The sequence below is a fragment of the Malania oleifera genome, chromosome 4, assembly GCF_029873635.1.
Source record: "Malania oleifera isolate guangnan ecotype guangnan chromosome 4, ASM2987363v1, whole genome shotgun sequence".
Classification (NCBI taxonomy): Eukaryota; Viridiplantae; Streptophyta; class Magnoliopsida; order Santalales; family Ximeniaceae; genus Malania; species Malania oleifera.
This window is the reverse complement of record NC_080420.1, coordinates 75,633,718-75,653,466: the sequence shown is the minus strand read 5'-3', so window position 1 is coordinate 75,653,466 and position 19,749 is coordinate 75,633,718. Positions and strand designations below refer to the sequence as shown.

The window sequence follows — 19,749 nt, the reverse complement described above, 5'->3', positions numbered from 1 at the left end:
TAGGAAACAAAGAATGGTTTTATCTATTTAGGACAATTGGAAAGTTATAGTAAAGAGAAATGAGGGGGAAGAGTTGGCTAAGGGTGTCAAGTCAGTACTGGTATCACAGTAGTTAGACAAAGATTGCCTTCAACTGCCTCCTGAAAATGCTCAAGCAGGTATTAATCTAATTAATTACAATTTTGATCATTTGAAAGTCTTAAATGTTGAGGGGCCTGTGCCTTCTAATATTGGCCTTGGGTTCCTTTGTTCTCTTGCGGATAATTCATTAATCCTTCTTGTGATGTTGAGGGGGTTTCTTTTGGGAAGGAAGATCTTCTTATGGAGGACCCTCGCCCATCTAGAATTAGCAAAGGTATTCTACCTGTTCCTACTCAACCCATTCTTTCTTCAGAAAATTTATGCCTTAAGGAAGACCAATAGAAGGAAGGGTTGTGGGTTAGTTGTGAGGGTGGTGAGAGAGACAATCTAGACCTGCTTAAACTCCTAGGGGATCTAGGGTTGTAGCTTTTAGATCATGATGGAAACCCGGTGAAGGGTGGGCCTAAGTCCTAGGACTTATGAAGGAAGGAAAAAGAAAGTCCAAAAAAAGCTTAAAAATTTGGTTTCTTCTATTAATTATGAGGACAGAAAAAGGGGTTGGCAAGTGGGGTAAGCGAGTCAAATTATGAAGCTTGTTAGTTGGAACGTAAGAGGACTAGGGGGGTTTATGGAGAGGAGTTCTAAAGCAAGTCCCGGACAAATACTCTTCGGATATTGTCCTTATCTTGGAGACTAGATTGTAAGAGGTTGATTTTTTTTTTTTTTGGGGGTGGCCCCGGGGGGGGGGGGGGGTGTTGGTGTACAGGGGCGTAGTAAGGAGTGGGAATTTTTATCCTTGTGCGGTGCTTCTAGTGGCATCCTAATTATATGAGATTCTTATGATGTTTCCAAGTTGGACACTTTGTCCAGCCTTTTTTTTCCCTTTTTTGTGTTATTAGAAGTGAAAAGGAGGGGTCAATGGTGGGTTTCCTCTTGTGTATGGGCCTACTAGACCAACTCTTAGGAGTTCTTTTTGGGAAAAGTTGTATTATGTGTTTGATTTTTGTTCCCTTAGGTGGATCGTGGGAGGTGATTTTTATGCGGTGAGATTTCCCAACAAGAAGAAAGGAGGTGGTAGAGTAATAGCTAGCTTGCAGAATTTTGATTTGCTTATCGGGGACTGGTTTAAGAGATATTCCCTCAGAAAAAGCTTCGTTTATTTGGTCTATACGGGGGGCTAGAGTGGTGGCTAGCAGACTTGATAAGTTTTTGTTTTGCAGCGAGTGGGAGGATGAATTTCCAAACCTTTCTCACTTTGTTCTTCCTAGGACTACATCTGGCTATCTTCCAATCCTGTTGGAATCCAGAAAGGTGTCTTGGGGTCCTACGCCGTACAGATTTGAGAATATGTGGCTGGATCATGCAACCTTCAAGCCTTTGGTTAGGGACTCTTGGGGAGAGGATTCGGAAAGGGATTGGGGTGGATTCTGTTTTATGAGAAAGTTGAAATGCTTGAAGGAGAAGTTCAAAGTTTATTAGAAAATCTAACATCTTGAGCTAGTTAATTTCACTGGATAGGAAGGAGCAGGATTAATCTTGCAGATTATGAGGAGATTAGGAGTGTTTCCTTGAAAAACGAAATCTTACAGATTATGAGGAGATTAGGAGAGTTTCCTTGAAAAACGAGCTAGAAGAGGTGATTTTTCAGGAATGAGGAGTTGGAGACAAAAGACCAAATTCAAATGTGTTAAGGATAGTGACTGCAACTTTTCTTTCTTTCATAGACTAGCTAATGGGAAGAGAAGTGAGAATTTGATTAGGGAGTTAGATGTGGCGGATGTTATAGTGTCTAATAATCAATGTCATACTGCTTCTGCTATAACCAATTTCTTCCAAAACTTGTATTTGGAGGATCACTGTAGGTTGATGATAGAGGGATTAAATTGGAATATATCTGCTGATCAGATGCATTGGTTAGAGAGACCTTTTGATGAAGTGGAAGTTAGGGGGGTGGTTTTTGGGATGGAAAGGGATAAGGGTCCAGGTCTGGATGGTTTTAATATTATTGCTTTCTTTCAAGCATGTTGGAATATAGTAAAGGAGGATTTGCTGAGAGTTTTCAGCCAGTTCTTTGAAAATGGAGTCCTTAGTTAAGAGTATTAATTTCTCCTTTATAGCTTTGGTTTTGAAGAAATCTATTTCTATTAATGTGGAGGACTTTAGACTATTAGTCTTGTTCTCTAGTGTGTATAACATTTTATTACTTAAGTCTTAGCTAATAGGTTGAGTGCAGTGCTAAAAAGGTGGGGGGGGGGGGGGAGGCAAATAGTGGATGCTATTTTAGTTGCCAATGAGGTGGTGGAGGATATTTGCAGGAGTAAGAAGAGGGGGTTCACATTTAAATAGATTTTGAGAGAGTCTACGATAGAGTGAGTGGAGTTTCTTGGATAGATTTTTTATGAGTAAGGGTTTTGGTGTGCATTGGCACCGTTGGATCAGGGGTTGTTTGTCTAATGTGTGGTTTTCAGTCATTGTGAATGGTAAGCCTAAATCTTGGTTTGGTGCTTTGAGGGGTATTAGACAAGGAGACCCTTTATCCCCTCTTTTGTTTGTCCTCATTTCCCCCATAAAATAAAGGCTTTCACTTGGTTATTTGTGCTTAATGAGATAAATACTAATAACTTATTGCAAATTAGAGGACCTATGAAGGCTCTCTCTCCCAATTTATGTGTGCTTTGTTACAAGAACTCTGAGACAACTTCTCACCTTCTTTTGCAATGCGAATTTGCTTGGAGTATTTGGAATATGTTTTTTGGCGTTATGGGAGAAAGCTGCGTTTGTCCTCCCTTGGTGGAATACTTTTTAGAAATATCCTTTGCAGGCTTTGGTAGAAGAAAGGACAGGGCAACTTTATAGAAGTGTGGCATTTTCTCAGCATTATGGGGTTTATGGATGGAACGTAATACCCAAATATTTTCTGGGGAAAAATAAAATAGATGCTGGTTTGGGAAAAAATAAAGTATTTGGCCCTGGTGTGTTGGGTATGGAATTTTTAAAGAGGCAAGCTTTCAGGAGTTTTGAAGAGATTGGAGGAACACGTTGACTGGATGAATTTTTTCTTTAGAATTTTTTTATGTTTTTTGTTTAGCCTTGGAATGTCTCAATTTGTCTGGAAATTTCTTATTCTCCCTCTTGTAAATTCTCTTTCCATTAATGAAATCTTCTTTTGTTATAAAAAAATAAAGAAGATGTGAAGAACTGGGTTTTCCATATTCTTAGTCTATGGAGGTGATGTATGATAACCAAGCTGCTATCATATTGCCTCCAACCCTGTTCCATGAGCGGACAAAACACATTGAAGTTGATATCCACTTTGTTTAGGAGAAACCAGTGCAAAAGATCATATAAACTCATTTGGCCTAATTTGCAGCTTCTTGATTTATTCACTAAAGCTTTGAGGGATGGTTGTGTCAAATTCATTTGTAACATGGTAGGGATATTATTAGTATGTCCTGGTGTTATGTTAATTACATGAGTTAGTAAGGGTATTATGGTCATTGCTATGTACTTGATATATATATTATAATAAGGGAGAGATCTATCACTATGATTAGGGCTTCCATTTTACCCAATTATTCAGTATGCTTATTTGGAGAGTTGGGTTGTTTGGAGTTGGAGGATTTTTTGGCCATATTATTTTTGGGTTTTGGGAGGGGTGAAGATGGTTTGGTGTTTGTGTGGGTTTTGGTTGGAATTGAATGCTTGAGTTCTTAAAGGAAAGAGGATGCCTTTGACTATGCTTTGGGATAGGATTCAGTGTATGGCCTCTTTGTTGGGGATCTATCAAGAGTTTCTTTTTCTAATTTACAGCGTCGTTGGCTGGCTGTGCTGTTTTGTTATTTTTTGTTTTTTGTTTTTTAACCTTCTAAGCATGGTCTTAAATTTCCACGAAATTGTCGAAATTTCCGATTTCCATCACCCTCGAAATCGAAGTGGTAGTCGATTTCCGTCTTGCATAATTTCCGTCGAAATTTCAACGAATCATTCGAAATTTATCGAAATCTTGAAATTTTAGCGAAACTTGTTGAAATTTTAACTATACGATGAAATTTCGTCAGAATTCAAATGAGAAATTTAGGAGTGAAGTGAAATTTCTATCTTAATTTATTTTATTTACTTTTTCGAAACAAAAGATTATTACAAGTGCTTTTGAAATTATATGAAAAAATAAACTTACAGTAACATTTTATTTAACCATTCATGTCTAAATTATCATTATTTGTATAATAAATAATATTTAAATGATTTATGAATTTCATTTGTATTAACTGAATATGTTTAATGTACATTATCTTACAAATATGTTTGATACACTTACTGTTTTACATGGTGACATATATAGTTAAAATACAGTGTGGCGCACATGGTGACATATATAAATCCTAGCAACGGTACCATGCTCCTGACATAATGGTCCATCCAGGTTCCTAAAGCATATCGTGTAATTTAAGTAATAAAACCATATTTCATAATCATTTCATATAAAACCTGACATGTAACTTCTGGCCCTCGGCCGTCATATCATACCCGACTCACAGCCGTTAAACATATACCTGACCCTCACGGCCGTAAACATCATCCTGCATTTTCACAAGCAGTTCCAGTATATTTTGCAAACAGTTTAGTATTTCATAAACATTCATCATTTCGGTTATAACATAATACGTACATACTATTCACCTGCCACACAATCTCCTGTACTTTAAACATAACCCGTAGGTAACCATGAAAACATAGTATTTATGGTTTAAAAACATAAAACTGGCCTTCCCACCGTTCATTTGTACTAAGTAGGATACCATATATCCTAGGTTTGAAAAATGATCTTTTGAATGGTCGGTTTTTGAAACCTCAACTGAAAACATAAATACACTTACTCCATAAACATTTCATATGGTTCAAAATCATTCAAAAGCTAACTTAACTAGATCCCCTAACCTATTTCCTGAAAAACAACCTGAGACGCTCGAAAATTGAACCCTTGCTTTTTCCTGAGTTCGAGAATCCACTTCGCTAGACTTGTAGATATTCACTCCCTGATCCTCGTGGTAACTTCCGATCATTGAAACGGGCAACGATCGGCGAAAGATCGAAGTGAGAGAGAGAGAGAGTGGGCGTGGGTTCTAGAGAGAGAGAGAGAGAGAGTTATATAAAAAAAAATACATGACTTAGTTCTTAAGTAACTAAAATATCTCCTCCAAGATATTTATATATAAATATCTAAAAATATCTTCTCCAAGATATTTATTATTATACTTACTTATTTATTATTTTATTTTATTTTATTTTATTTTTGTTTGGGTTACTACAGAGACATTAATCCTAGGTTATATAATATTACTTTTTGATATAATTTTAGTAAATTTTTTAATTTATTTGATTTATTTACTTGCCTCAAAACTCAAGGAAACGTTCCCACAAGTTATTGGCCAACACCAACATGCCTTTGAAGTGGGTAGACAGATTATGGGTGCAGCCCTTATTAAGAGGGGTAGTTTGCTAACTAGATGTGGAACAAGCCTTTCATCATGTATATTGGGACTTTCTTCTCTACATCCTCAAAAGAATGGCCTCCGGGGATTTATAGTCCAAATGGATTAATGTATCATTGTGCAGTCATTTTCTGGGCTCATAAACAACTACACTTCAACTTATTTTAAATTCTATATTGCTCGTGTGTTTTTTCCAGAATCTCAAACATAGCTTTACTCAAGGTCTTAAATTTTGATTTTGACTAAAATTTTGAAAGTCTGAAAGCATGAAAATTTCGATGGAAATTTCAGTTTCGATGTCAATTTCGATTTTTATTTGAAGGAACAATGGAAATTAATAGTAAAGTGTGGAAATCTTTTATGAAACTTTAGAAAATTTTATAGTCATTATAATGTAACTTATGTAAGTTTTAGGACTAATATATTACAAATTAATAAAATATGTCTAATCGACAATTTCGTGGAAATTTAGGACCGTGAATGTAAGTTTTAGGACTAATAAATTACAAATTAAAAAAATACGTCTATGTTGTGTGAGGTGCAGTAGTTGTAATATAATATGTGTATTAAACGTATTTGGTTAATATTTCCTAAATCAATTAAATATTATTTATTATACAAATAAAGATAATTTAGACGTGAATGGCTAAATACAATGTCGTTGTAAGTTCGATTTTTCATATAATCTCAAAAGCCTTGTAATAATCTGTAATCTAATGTGTATTAAACATATTCGGTTAATATAAATAAACTACTTAAATCAATTAAATATTATTTATTCTACAAATAAAGATAATTTAGACGTTCTTATAACTTCAAAAGCCCTTGTAATAATCTTTTGTTTCAATAAAACATGAGATAAATTCAGAGAGAATTCGTTTTGCATCTAATATCACATTTGAATTCTGAGAAAATTTTATTCTATGGTTAAAATTTTGACATGTTTCAATAAAATTTGGAGATTTTGATAAATTTTTGATTCAATGAAATTTCTATGGAAATTATGTAGGATGAAAATTGACTGCCATTTTGTTTTTGAGGGTGATGGAAAGTGGAATTTCTACAATTTCGTGGAAATTTAAAACCATCGCTTTACTTGGATTTTCTCCTAAAGTTTATGGCCCAGGTGAAGGGTCCTCCGGACATTTCATGTGGAAGGAGCATTTTGAGGTCAGGGAAAAGTTGGATGCCCCTTTGGTTACTGGGGAAACTTTAACATCATGTCCTATGCAAATATGGAGAGTATTTGTATGTTGGAACCTTTGGAATTCATGTGAAATGTCCAATGCCTTGGTTAACCTTCCCATCTGTGATGGTTCTTTTTCCTAGTCTAACCCAAGAGCGAAACTGTCATGCTCAATGATTGATAAATTTCTGATCTCAACAGCATGGGAAGAATATTTTCCCAATCTATTTCAAAAGGTTCTCCCGTAGCCTCTTTCTAACCATGTCCCTATCTTATTAGACAAAGGGGGAACAGTGTCCAACTCCCTTCCATTCTGAAAATTCGTTGCTTAAAAGCCACAGGTTAAGTTAAGGTGCTCTGCTCTCCATTTTGATGGGAAAAGCAGGCTTTGTGGTTGCTTCTAAATTGAAGGGATTAAAGGAAAAGGCTGAAATGTTGGAATAAAAACACTTTCGGAAATGCTCACTTGAAAAAAGATGTGATCCTTAGCAATCTCAGGGAGCTTTAGGATAAAAATATATCCCAAGGCCTCAGTGCCGAAGTTAGAACAAATGACTCCTTCCTAGAAAAGAGATGTCTGAGTCTTGTAACAAATTTAATTATTTTTTTTTCAATCTTCAAGAAAGCATTTAACTATTGCCCTTTTTTATCTGTCATTAAATCAAGATATCCCTGTTTGCTACCAGCACCGTCCATATCTGAAGCTCGTCCATTCTTGTTATAGACCTATAGGTAACAGACAATTCCAGTCTTTTGAGGTCTCTATTTGTACTGTTGGCTCAAGGAGCACATGATGGGGAGGGGTGAATTGGGTTGGTAAGCAAATTCCTACTTTTATGATTAAGAAAATTAAACGATGGAACCAACCACAAAACAATTTTAAATAGGGAGACAAGCACATTTATAGTGGACCTGCTCCTTGAATGAATGCTATCGATTTCCAGTTCATTGAGCCCCTCAATTCCTGCAGAGGACCTTCAGGGTTGTCATTCAAGACCTTGTCAAAGATTGGGATTGGTGCCAGACATTCGTCTCCATTGGTTTATAATTTTTCAAAAACCAATATAAAATCTATTACCCTTAATAAAATAGGGTTAGTAAGTTGAACAAAAGCATCAAAATTCAGGAAAAAAATGCTTTTAATAATAACTAAGGGCTTAAAACATGCAAACTAATACAGACAAGGTTGTGCATGATTGAAACAAAAAAGTTCATGGCCGTTGTATGCTGCTATGTAACGTTTGCTACTCTCACTTTTGGCTAGGTCCAATATTGTTATGTTATGCTACTTGCTATTGCTATTTAAAACCATGCAAAAGCTATTGCTTTTGAAATCACTAGCCCCTGCAAAAGTTGCTCTTTTTTTTTTTTTTTTTTTTGTGGTAGACAACTCTAAGTAAGATTCTTATGATTCACGACCTAAAAAAGGGGTATCCCTATTGTTAACATATGTTTATTTTGTGAAGATGTTGAATCCATTGAACATGTCCTCTACTCTTCGACCAAAAACCTCTTAAGATCTGGCCACTGTTTTAGTGTTACTGACTGTCCGCTAGGACTGTGGAGAATGAAATCTGGGCCCAGGGCGGCAAACACTCAAGCAAGGAAAGTGGAAAGTGCTTGAATCTGATTCCTCATACCATTTCTTTTGGATAGTGTGGAGGGAGAGGACCAGAAAAGCTATTGAAGGATTTGTTATGTAGCTCTCGTCACTATTATAAAAAATGGATTACCACACTCACTAGTTAGTATAGTGGTTTGTAGATATTAGTCATAATCCTTTACTTTTTTTACACATTGTATTTCAGGCTTCTTCTTTGTTTGTAGTTGGCGTGGCGCCTCCATGTCATCTTTTGATGAATTCTCTCCTTTACACCTTCCCACTGGACCAAACTTGGGCTACCACTTGAAATTAATATTGGAAAATCATTCTAGGTTTAGAAAATTTGAAGTTTGTGTTATATCTTTCTGTTTAGTTCATGTATTACGTCGTAAAAGTTAAATTGGAGTCTCACTTCCACAAATCCAATTTATGAATAGGGTTCATGTTTCTAAGACCCATCCAGTTTCAATAACCCAAATTGTATTCCTGCAGAAATTACAGTTGCAATAGTTTTCTTGTTTGATGTTGATAAAGTTTTGTCTTCCATCTTTCAGGCCACTGACACGAGAGATGCTCTCGCAAAATCAATTTATGCTTGTTTGTTTGACTGGCTGGTCGAAAAAATCAACAAGTCTCTTGCTGTAGGAAAGCGGCGTACTGGCAGAGCCATCAGCATTCTTGATATTTATGGATTTGAATCATTTGATGTATGTTTTCTTATTCTGCTTTTACTTAGGTTGTTTCTTTCTACTTCACTTCAAGATTGTTTTTCTGCACAATCTATTCTTGCAGAGGAACAGTTTTGAGCAGTTCTGCATAAATTATGCAAATGAAAGATTGCAACAACATTTTAATCGTCATTTGTTCAAGTTAGAGCAGGAGGTAACTATCTTGTATATTTCTGTTATGACTAACTAGATGTTTGAAAGTTCTTGCTTCCATGGAGTTTCAGTAGATGCTAGATTAATGACTTAGATTTTTGCAAGTTTACAGGTTAAGTAACCTGGAAGAATTTTTTAAAAATCCAATCATGTTCACTAATTCAAGCTAAACTGCTAATATGTGCACCATACCTACTCATGAAATCATGAAAATCTTATTCCCAGGAATGAATTTTTTGTTTTGATTTTTTTTATTCATCCCGAAAGTGCTCAATTGTAAGCATGGAAAAATGCTTCCAACCAATGTTCTAACAACATTACTGGGACAGAAAATAACAATTTTAAAAAGTCAATCATATAGGCGTATACATTACTTAATAATAATAAGCAGAAATTCAACCAACAACAAAGTTTTTAGGCAAGTCCTGATGACATTTATTTACAAAATGCGGGCTTCATTGTTTTCATGATGCCTTAGTTACCAATCAACTCATTGCAGCTCCAATACTCCACACTGTTCCACTCATTTAAATGTAAGCCTAGCATAGCTACAATCAGGATAAATATTAGCACTGTTGATAATTATGCCCTGATGAACAAATTTGAGTTGTTGGATATAGCCCTCCTTTAGGAAAGGCATGTGCTAACTTGGGAGCATTTATTGATTCTAATCAACATGCAGAGAGAGAGAGAGCGATTGAGAGCGATAAGATGCTGAATTGCTATATTCGTTGTCTTCAAAATCTTCTTTCTCTTAATATACTTTTCTTGCCATCATTAATATAGTTGAAGCTTAGAGTCGTTGAGGTTTTGATCCCCTCTCCTTTCTCTACAACATTAGGAAATTAAAGGGTCTGTATTTCAGATGCATAATTTCATATGCACTAATGCACCAGTACTCTGCATATGATTTTCATACATTACTATAAATCTCTGGCTATTTATCCATTTCATATAAATAACCTTCCATATAATTAATGTAAGTGTATGGTGGATTGGATAATGTAGTACAAGCAACAACATGGATATATGAACAAAGCAGAAGATAGTAAAATACATTTAAATTTTGAGATAAAAAGTCATATTTCATGCATGTGCTTTCCCTAAAAAATTGTAAAGTAAGGGAATGAGTCAAGAAATACTAATAAAAAAATGAACTTTATGCTTATTAAGGGAAAAAATCAAGAAAAAATGATAAAAAACTGAACTTTTGGTGTTCATAAAAAATTAGAAAAAAAATCATGCAAATTTTTTCTCAGATTAAAAAAATTAACCTCAAAAAAAGATATTAGTTGAACGCTACTAAAAAACCAACTTTTGAATCTTAACAACACAACGGAACATGAATACCACTTTTGCTGATGAGTGTCCTACCACGTCTTCTCAATGGCTGAACACTATACTCCAAGAGTGATGAATGATTCTGTGAAGGCAGCATAAGACTTAAAGCTATATTTTTCTCCCTTTTTTAGCACTAAACTAAGGTAGACAAGGAATGGAAGGTAATCAGGTAAAAATAAAAGAAATAAAAAGAGGAAATGTTATTTTGAGGGTTTTAAACTAGTCAGGTCTATCAGGATATGATAGATCCAGAATTGTGCTAATCTCTAGATTCTGATCAATTCATTAGATTCATGAGATGAATGAACAGATTAGGCAGCAGTTCAGTTGTTTTAGATTAACTAGTAAAGATTCAAATCAATTTAGTGTGGAATTGATACGAATCGTATGAATCGAATCAGGAATTGGAAGATTCTAACCACCTTGGCTCGCAGTAGTTTGCTGTTTTCTGCCCTGCTCTTGCTGGCTAAGTAATTCCTCCTATGATATTGTAAGCTCAGTTTTGTAGTCATAGCTGCCAATTGAAGTTCTGTTTTTGGGAGTTCAAAGTGTTGTTAGTTCTGATTTTTTGAAGTCTTGAAAGTGCTGTTTGTGCTAGTGTGTGCTTCCTGACTTCTCAAGCTCCTTCTCACTATAAGTCAGCCATGGATACTACCTCTAACCGTAGTAGAGGATGTATTGGAAGACGAGGACAAGGTTTGGATTGTGGTCGTGGTAGTGGTTGTGTATTACAAAGAGGAGTTTGTCATGGCAATTGTCGTAGTTGCACACATTGTGCCAAGGGAAATCATATCATTGATCGCTGTTGGGATCTCCTTGGGTAACCACCTCAAGCCAAGAAGTCTCTTGCGAGGGGAAATTCTACTATTGAGACCTCAAACACACCTAGCCACTCCATTTGATAATAGAGTACATCATCCATTGTGTCTAGAGCAGAGTTTAACAATCCTTTTTTGTATGGTTGAACAACTCCAAACTTAGTCTTTTACATCTTGTGCTACTGTGGCCCATTTAGGTATAATCGGGCTGCTTGCCTCTTCGTCCTCCTCACCTTGGGTGATATAGACCTTGGTGCCTCTTCCCATTTGACAGGTAGTCCAAATTTGTTTGAGACTTGAACCCCACTACCTTACACTCTAAGGTTACTCTTGCTGATGGTTTGGTTACACCGATTTCTAGTTCTGGCAATATTCTCTTATTTCCTTTTATTCCTCTTTCATTTGTGGGTCCAGTTCTTGTCATACGGCTTCCTCAATTTCTACTCATGGTGCTTCTCTTGATTAGTGGCATGCTTGTTTGGGTTGTCAGTCCCTTCAAAAACTGTAACAAGTTTTTACTATGTTCAAGTCTGTTTCTCATCTTGAGTGTTTTGTATGTCAGTTGGGAAAGTATATTAGGACATCTTTTCCTTCTAGATTCGAGCTTCATTGTAAATGATTGTTTTCTCATTCATTCAAATATTTAGGGTTCATGTAGACTCAAGAATTTGACTAGTCACCAATATTTTGTGTCCTTTGTGAATGATTTTTTTGTGTATGACCATAGGTCTGAATTTTTGAATGTATTTACTCATTCTACTAGGAAATAAAAACTCAATTTGGCATTCGTATTCAAAATTTTCAATTTGATAATGCACTTGAATTTGTTAAAAATAAGATTTAGTCTTTTTGCTTGGCCATAGGGATTATTCATCAAACATCATGTATACGCACCCATCAGTAGAATGGAGTAGCTAAATTAAAAAATAGACATTTACTTGACATAGCATGATCTTTACTCCTTCATATACATGTTCCTATAACCTTTTGGACTAACGCTTTTTTTACAGCCGATTTTCCACTCAATAGCACCCTTAAGTGTTCTAAGGGGATTAATTCCTTTCTTTATCATATACCCTAAAACATCCATGTTCTCTATTATGCTTCGTGTCTTTGGGTGCATATGTTCTGTTCATGTTACATATACTAGACAGGATAAGTTCTCTCCTCATGCTATTAAATGTGTCTTTGTTGAGTTCTTGAGAACTTAGTAATACTTAGTTGCTTATCCTATTGTTCATTATATTTCAATTCTTCACCTCCCTAATCCTATGACTGCTATGTGTTCTTTTTCCTCATTTTCTATCCCTTCCTCACATGTTGAAGCTCTTGCTAACTGTGGGTGGAAGTGTGTAATGGATGTAGAAATGGTTTCCTCGACCACTCAAGGGACATGGACTTGGTGGATCTTTTTTGTTGAAGAGTGCTTAGGTGTTATTGGGTCCGTACCATCAAATATCTTCCTGACAGCTCTATGGAATGGCTTAAGGTCGGTTGGTTGCATAAGGGTATAGCCAAACATATGATATTGATTATTTTGAAACCTTATCTCCTGTTGCACGACTAAATTCTGTTTGTGTCTTGATCTCATTGGTAGTTAATTTGATTGACCCTCATAGTAGTTGGATGTGAAGAATGCCTTCTTGTACGGAGATTTGTAGAAAGAGGTATTTTTGGAGCAACCTCCCAGGTATGTTGCTTAGCAAGAGGATGGTAAAGTATGCAGGTTGCATTAGGCCATTTATGGTCTTAAGCAGCCTTCTTGAGCCTAGTTTGATAAATTTAGTGTTGTAATCTCTGCATTTGGCTTTATCCAGTGCTACTCTGGTCACTCGGATTTTGCCCACTGAATGGAGACAAGTGTGGTACTTGGCTGTCATTAGACCTAATATATCTTTTGCAGTGGGGTGGTGAGTTAGTTTATGAAAATCCCAAACAATCACATAGGGATGCTGTTTGTAGGATTTTGCAGTATCTCAAAGCCTCTCCTGGAAAAGGTTTGATTTATAAATGTAATAGAAATGTGAGATAGTGAGATACTCTAATGGAAATTGGGCTAGATGTGTTGATGATCGAAGATATACTACTGGATATTGTACATTTCTGGGAGGTAATCTTGTTACTTGGCGAGTTGGTGTAGCAAGGAACAGACTATTGTAGCAAGATCTAGTGCTGAAGCAGAATATCGAGCTATGGCTCATACGCTTATGTGCTGAAGTCTCTTACATCAGAGATGGGATTCTTGGTAATGAAGCCAATAGATATGTTTTGTGATGATCAAGTTGCCATTTATATTGCTAGCAATCTAGTATTTCATGTTAGGACAAAGCACATAGAAGTTGGCTATCATTTTGTGTGGGATGCTGTGTTGGAAAAGGTCGTGAGGACTCCCTTTGTGAAACGAAGCCTTTATTTTTGCCCTCTTTGTCTAATGTTTCTTGCAAGCTGGGGTTAGGTGATATTTGTACGCCCATAGCTTGAGGGGGAGTCTTTGGAGAGAATATGTTAATTTAGTAATTAGATTGTGTTAATGGGGGTATTTTTTTCTTTAAGACCATTATTATTAGTAATATTTATGTCACACCTCAAACCCAGAAATGGGACCCAGGGGTGAATTTAAATAACCTAACCTGTCTCTGTATCAATTTAAACATACATGATACAACTTACAAAGAGGGTTTGACCCCGTGGGGTAAACGGATGCCCTATATACATACATACAAACGTCCATACTCATCAAAACACGTAGCGAAATACAGTCTTTTATACATAAACGGTACCATACCAGGGTCTACACGTGCTAGGATATACATTCCCACAATACAAATATACCCCAGGTGTCTACAAAAATCAACCCGACAACCTGGATACCAAAACTCATACTAAAAGGTACTAGCAGTAGTTACGACACCCCTGCTCCCAGACGCTAGGATGCTACTTACCGCTACCTGAAGGTCCTGAAAAATATTGTACGTACATTCGGGGTGAGACACCTCTCAGTAAGGAAGAAAACAGATTATATCAGTGTGTGGCATATCAGTGTCATTTTACATACTTCATAACACTATACATACGATACAATTTGAAACAATTCGTACAGTTTTATACAAATACATAGAGTTCCAGTATTTTCAGAAAACCATTCCAGTTCATACGATACCCAACATACATACATACATACATTCATACGGTCAGTGTCGTCACACTAGTTCGCAACTACACCAGGTCACCTCGTCTCACAGCAATTACATTGCTACACGCGCAACTACGCTGCGACGATCAAGGCCCAATGGTGAATCCATTGCTTCATACGCAACTACACAAGGTCACCTAGTCTTATAGCGATTATATTGTCATATGCAACTACGAAGATCCACGACTCAGGCCCAATAGTGAATCCATTGCTACATACGCAACTACACAAAGGTCACCTGGTCTCACCACGATTACAATTGCCATATACACAACCTCCGCTGCGACGACCTAGGCCCACTGTGAATACATTGCAACATACGATGTAGCATATAGCTCACACCACTTTGGTGACCAACCGGAATTAGACTGGTGATATTTCACACCCTCGGATATAGAGCCGGTCACTCTCGGCGTACGGTAATTAGCCGCCTCTAGCTGATTTCATAAAACTTGGAATCATTTTGGAACTCACGTCCCTATACATTTTAGCGTACGGTAATTAGCCGCCACATAGCTGTTTTACAAATGCCTGGAACAAATACATACATCCATACATACCACACTTATTTGGTTTACGGCAAATTATATCATTTACAAATTCAAGTATACAGTTTATGCAAATATAGATTACGGTCACCTCAATAATACAGTTTTAATACAACCAACAGATTTCCAAACAAAATAGAGATGATACCCGAAATCCCCAATTTTCCCGAAAAACTGTAACTTGAAAATTCTGCATTTTTACCCGATAGATTTCCCCAAATAAGTAGTCAAAACATACATACGATCGTAGCCTACATGCTTACCGATCCTGATTTAAAAAATGGACTGATATAAACAGAATCCCTTTACCTTAACCCGAAAATCAACTACGAACTCTATGGTCCTCAAAACTACGAACCGAGACTCTGAAACCTACAAACCATAGTACAAAACATACTTACAATCCGTACTTCTACTCATATATTGAATTAGAAACGAAAACCGAGCCTTATCTCGATTTTGGCTCGAAATCCGAAATCGCTCCAAACGAGATTCCGATCTGCTAGAAACTTAGAGAATCCTTCACTGATCCTCGCAGTAACTTTGGATTTGTGAATCCGGCGACAAACGGAGAAGGAATCGAAGAGAGAGAGAGAGAGCTCCGAAATGTAGAGAGAGAGAGAGAGAGAGATAATCCATTAACTTAGCAATGAAGAAACCCAAAAGATCCTTTTATAGACCTTTGACCTGAGGGATTTCGTCGACGAAAAGGTGCCTTCATCGACGAAAAGTCAGGGATTTCGTCGAGCAATCGGAGATTTCGTCGACAAGGCCTTATATTTCCAATTTCCGTCTCTCGACTTTTCTTCGTCGACGAACCTCTGAATTTTGTCGACAAAAAGCCTCAATCTTCGTCGACGAATGTTGGCTTCATCGACGAAGTCTGCAGAATTTCCATTTTTACCCCTATTTTACAATATAAAGCCACATCTCATGGTTCGGGTTCTTACAATCTCCCCTCCTGACAAAAATTTTGTCCTCGAAATTTGCAATCTCTCTTTACAATCACATTCATACTACTACATACATACTTTGAAGTGAAACGGTGACTATCTATACGCAGTCCCTCTACGATACATACATACATGCTCTAGAGAATACGACGGCCATTTATACGCAGCCCCGTTACAATACATACATACATGCCCTCACTTATGGTGGAGGAATACCGTGGTCACATACATACACGGTCTCAGGAGCTCACAAAACTACAGGACTCTCCCTAAGACTAACCACTAAATACAATACAATAACAGATGATTACATACATACATACTCATACCACCTTGCTATCCGAATACTACTCAAACAACTGTGGATACTTCCGGCGTATTTCCGCCTCTAGTTTCCAAGAAGTTTCCTCAACCTTGTGGTTTCCCCATAATACCTTCACCAATGGTATTTCTTTGGTACGAAGCTTCTGAAGTTTACGGTCCAGAATCTGAACAGGTATCTCCTCATACACTAAAGTATTCCCAATTTCCAATTCATCATAACTAAGAACATGTGAGGGATCCAACACGTACCTCCTTAACATGGATACGTGAAACACATCATGGACCCTCGAGAGTGCTGGGGGTAGTGCAACTCTGTAGTCTATCGGACCCACTCGCTCAATGACCTCGAATGGTCCGATATACCTCAGGCTCAACTTGCCTTTCCTTTCGAATCTCATCACTCCCTTCATCGGAGCGATTCTAAGGAATACCTTACCCCACACTTCGAACTCCAACTCACGGCGGCGAACATTCGCGTAACTCTTCTGCCGACTCTGAGCCGATCTAATCCTCTCCCAGATCAAACCTACCTTCTCAGACGCCTGCTGCACGAGTTCAGGTCCTAAAACCTGACGATCACCGACCTCATCCCAATACAAAGGAGATCGACACCTCCGACTATACAAGGCCTCTAATGGTACCATCCCTATACTAGCCTGGAAGCTATTGTTATAGGCAAACTCCACTAGTGGCAGAAATCGAATCCAACTACCACCGAAGTCTAATATACAAGCCCGTAACATATCTTCCAAGATCTGTATCGTCTTCTCCGACTGTCCATCAGTCTGGGGGTGGAACGCTGTACTAAATGTAAGCTTCGTCCCCAATGCTTCCTACAAGCTCTTCCAAAATCAAGAAGTAAACCTCGAATCCCGATCTGAAACAATGGACACTGTTACCCCGTGCATTCTCACAATCTTATGCACATACATATCAGCTAGCTTACTCAAAGGGTAGCTAACCTTCATCGGTATAAGTGAGCAGATTTCGTCAACTTGTCCACAATTACCCAAATAGTATTCTGCCCGTGAAGCGTTGGCGGAAATCCAGTAACAAAGTCCATGAAAATATGTTCCCATTTTCATACCAGAATAGGCAAAGGCTGCAACGGCCCTGCCGGCCTCTGATGTTTAGTTTTCACCTGCTGACATGTTAAACACTGCTCCACGAACTGAGCAATCTGCCTCTTCATACCAGACCACCAGAAGGTCTCGCGCAAGTTCTGATACATCTTTGTACTACCAAGATGTACCATATACATAGAACGGCGCGCTTCTTCCAGAATCGTCCTTTTGATTTCATCGTTGCTTGGAACATATATCCTGATCCCAAATCTCAACACACCTCTGTTAGAGATGTTAAAATCCGCAGCAAACCCCACTGCACTTTCTCCAAAATCTCAACCAACTCTGCATCATTAGCTTGCACGACTTTAGTATGATCAAACAAAGTCGGCTGGATCACCAAGCTAGCAACAAAAGCCTGATGATTGCCAACCACCAACTCCACACCCAGGCTTTCCAGATTTCGCCTAACATGATGCTGAGCTACAACTGCAGATACTGCTGCATGTTCTGACTTTCGACTCAACGCATCTGCTACCACATTAGCCTTTCCCGGATGGTAACTAATCATGCAATCGTAGTCCTTGATCAATTCTAGCCACCGCCTCTGCCTCATGTTCAGCTCCTTCTGCATGAAAAAGTACCTGAGGCTTTTGTGGTTAGTGAAAATCTCACACTGAACACCGTACAGGTAGTGTCGCCAGATCTTTAGTGCATAAACTACAGCAGCCAATTCCAGATCATGCGTAGGGTAATTCTTCTCATATTCCTTAAGTTGTCGAGAAGCATAAGCTATCACCTTACCTTGTTGCATAAGCACACATCCCAAACCTTTTAGAAACGCGTCGCTATAAATCACAAAATCCCCATTCCCCGAAGTAATGGTCAATACCGGAGCAGTAACCAGCCGGTGCTTCAACTCGAGAAAGCACTGCTCACAATCACTAGTCCAGTCAAACTTCACCCCTTTCTTCGTCAATCGTGTCAGAGGTGCAGACAATTTAGAGAAACCTTCCACAAACCGACGATAGTATCCTGCCAGTCCCAGAAAACTCTGAACCTCCTGTACACTCTTCGGTCTAGCCCAGTCGACCACAGCTTCAATCTTGCTAGGATCAACAGAGATACCGCCCTCAGACAGCACATGGCCTAAGAACGCAACCTGATTCAACCAAAACTCACATTTCTTTAGTTTAGCATACAACTTCTTCTCCTGCAAAATCTGTAACACTAACTTCAAATGTTCCACATGCTCTTCCGTACTCTTCGAGTATACCAGAATGTCGTCAATGAATACCACTACGAATCGATCTAGGTACTCATGGAAAATCCTGTTCATCAAATCCATGAACACTACCGGTGCATTTGTCAACTCAAAAGGCATGACCAAGAACTCAAAGTGGCCATATTTGGTTCGGAAAGCAGTCTTCGCTACATCCTTAGATCTAATCTTCACCTGATGATACCCTGACCGTAGATTGATCTCACGGTAATCAATGCACATACGCATCGACCCATCCTTCTTCTTCACAAATAGTACTGGAGCTCCTTAGGGCGAAACACTAGGTCGAATGAATCCCCTATCCAGTAATTCCTGCAACTGCTCCTTCAACTCTCGAAGTTTTGCTAGAGCCATCCGGTACAGAGCTTTAGAGATCGGTGCCCTACCAGGCAGCAACTCAGTCGTAAACTCCACCTCACGATCCCGAGGTAAACTGGGTAAGTTGTCTGGAAACACATCCGGAAACTCGTTGACCACCCGAATGTCCTTGAGTCTCAACTCATCCCGCGGCAGTTCCTTCACACAAGGTAGGTACCCCTGACAACCATCCAAGAGTAACCTCCTCGCCTATAAAGCTGATAGAATATGTGGTGTTGAACGCACACATGATCCCACGAACTCTACTCTTGCTTCCTAGGAGGTCTGAACACTACTACCTTCTTTCGACAGTCAATCACTGCATAGCTGGAAAACAACCAATCCATTCCCCATATGACATCAAAACCTGATATGTCGTATACTACAAGGTTTGCCGGTAATAGTCTCTCCTGAATCACCACTGGGCAGTTTCCTAACAACTTATTACAAATCGTTACACTCCCGGTCGGTGTAGACATAGACAATATTTCATTCATCACACAGGTTTCCACCTCACCCAACTTCACAAAACTAGCAGATATGAACGAATGGGTTGCCCCCGAATCAAATAAAACAACAGCTCTATTTGAAAGCAATATCAAGGTACCTGTCACCACGTTCCCAGC

General features: G+C 38.1%; 1 protein-coding gene across 1 annotated transcript in view; it reads left to right on the top strand.

The window, feature by feature from the left end:
* LOC131153583 (myosin-1) overlaps nt 1-19,749 on the top strand; it is a 101,348-nt gene that overhangs the window by 54,843 nt on the left and 26,756 nt on the right. The window contains exons 13-14 of the mRNA XM_058105993.1: nt 8,917-9,069; nt 9,155-9,244. Coding sequence (XP_057961976.1) covers nt 8,917-9,069; nt 9,155-9,244 — 243 coding nt within the window. The remainder of the gene's footprint in view (nt 1-8,916; nt 9,070-9,154; nt 9,245-19,749) is intronic.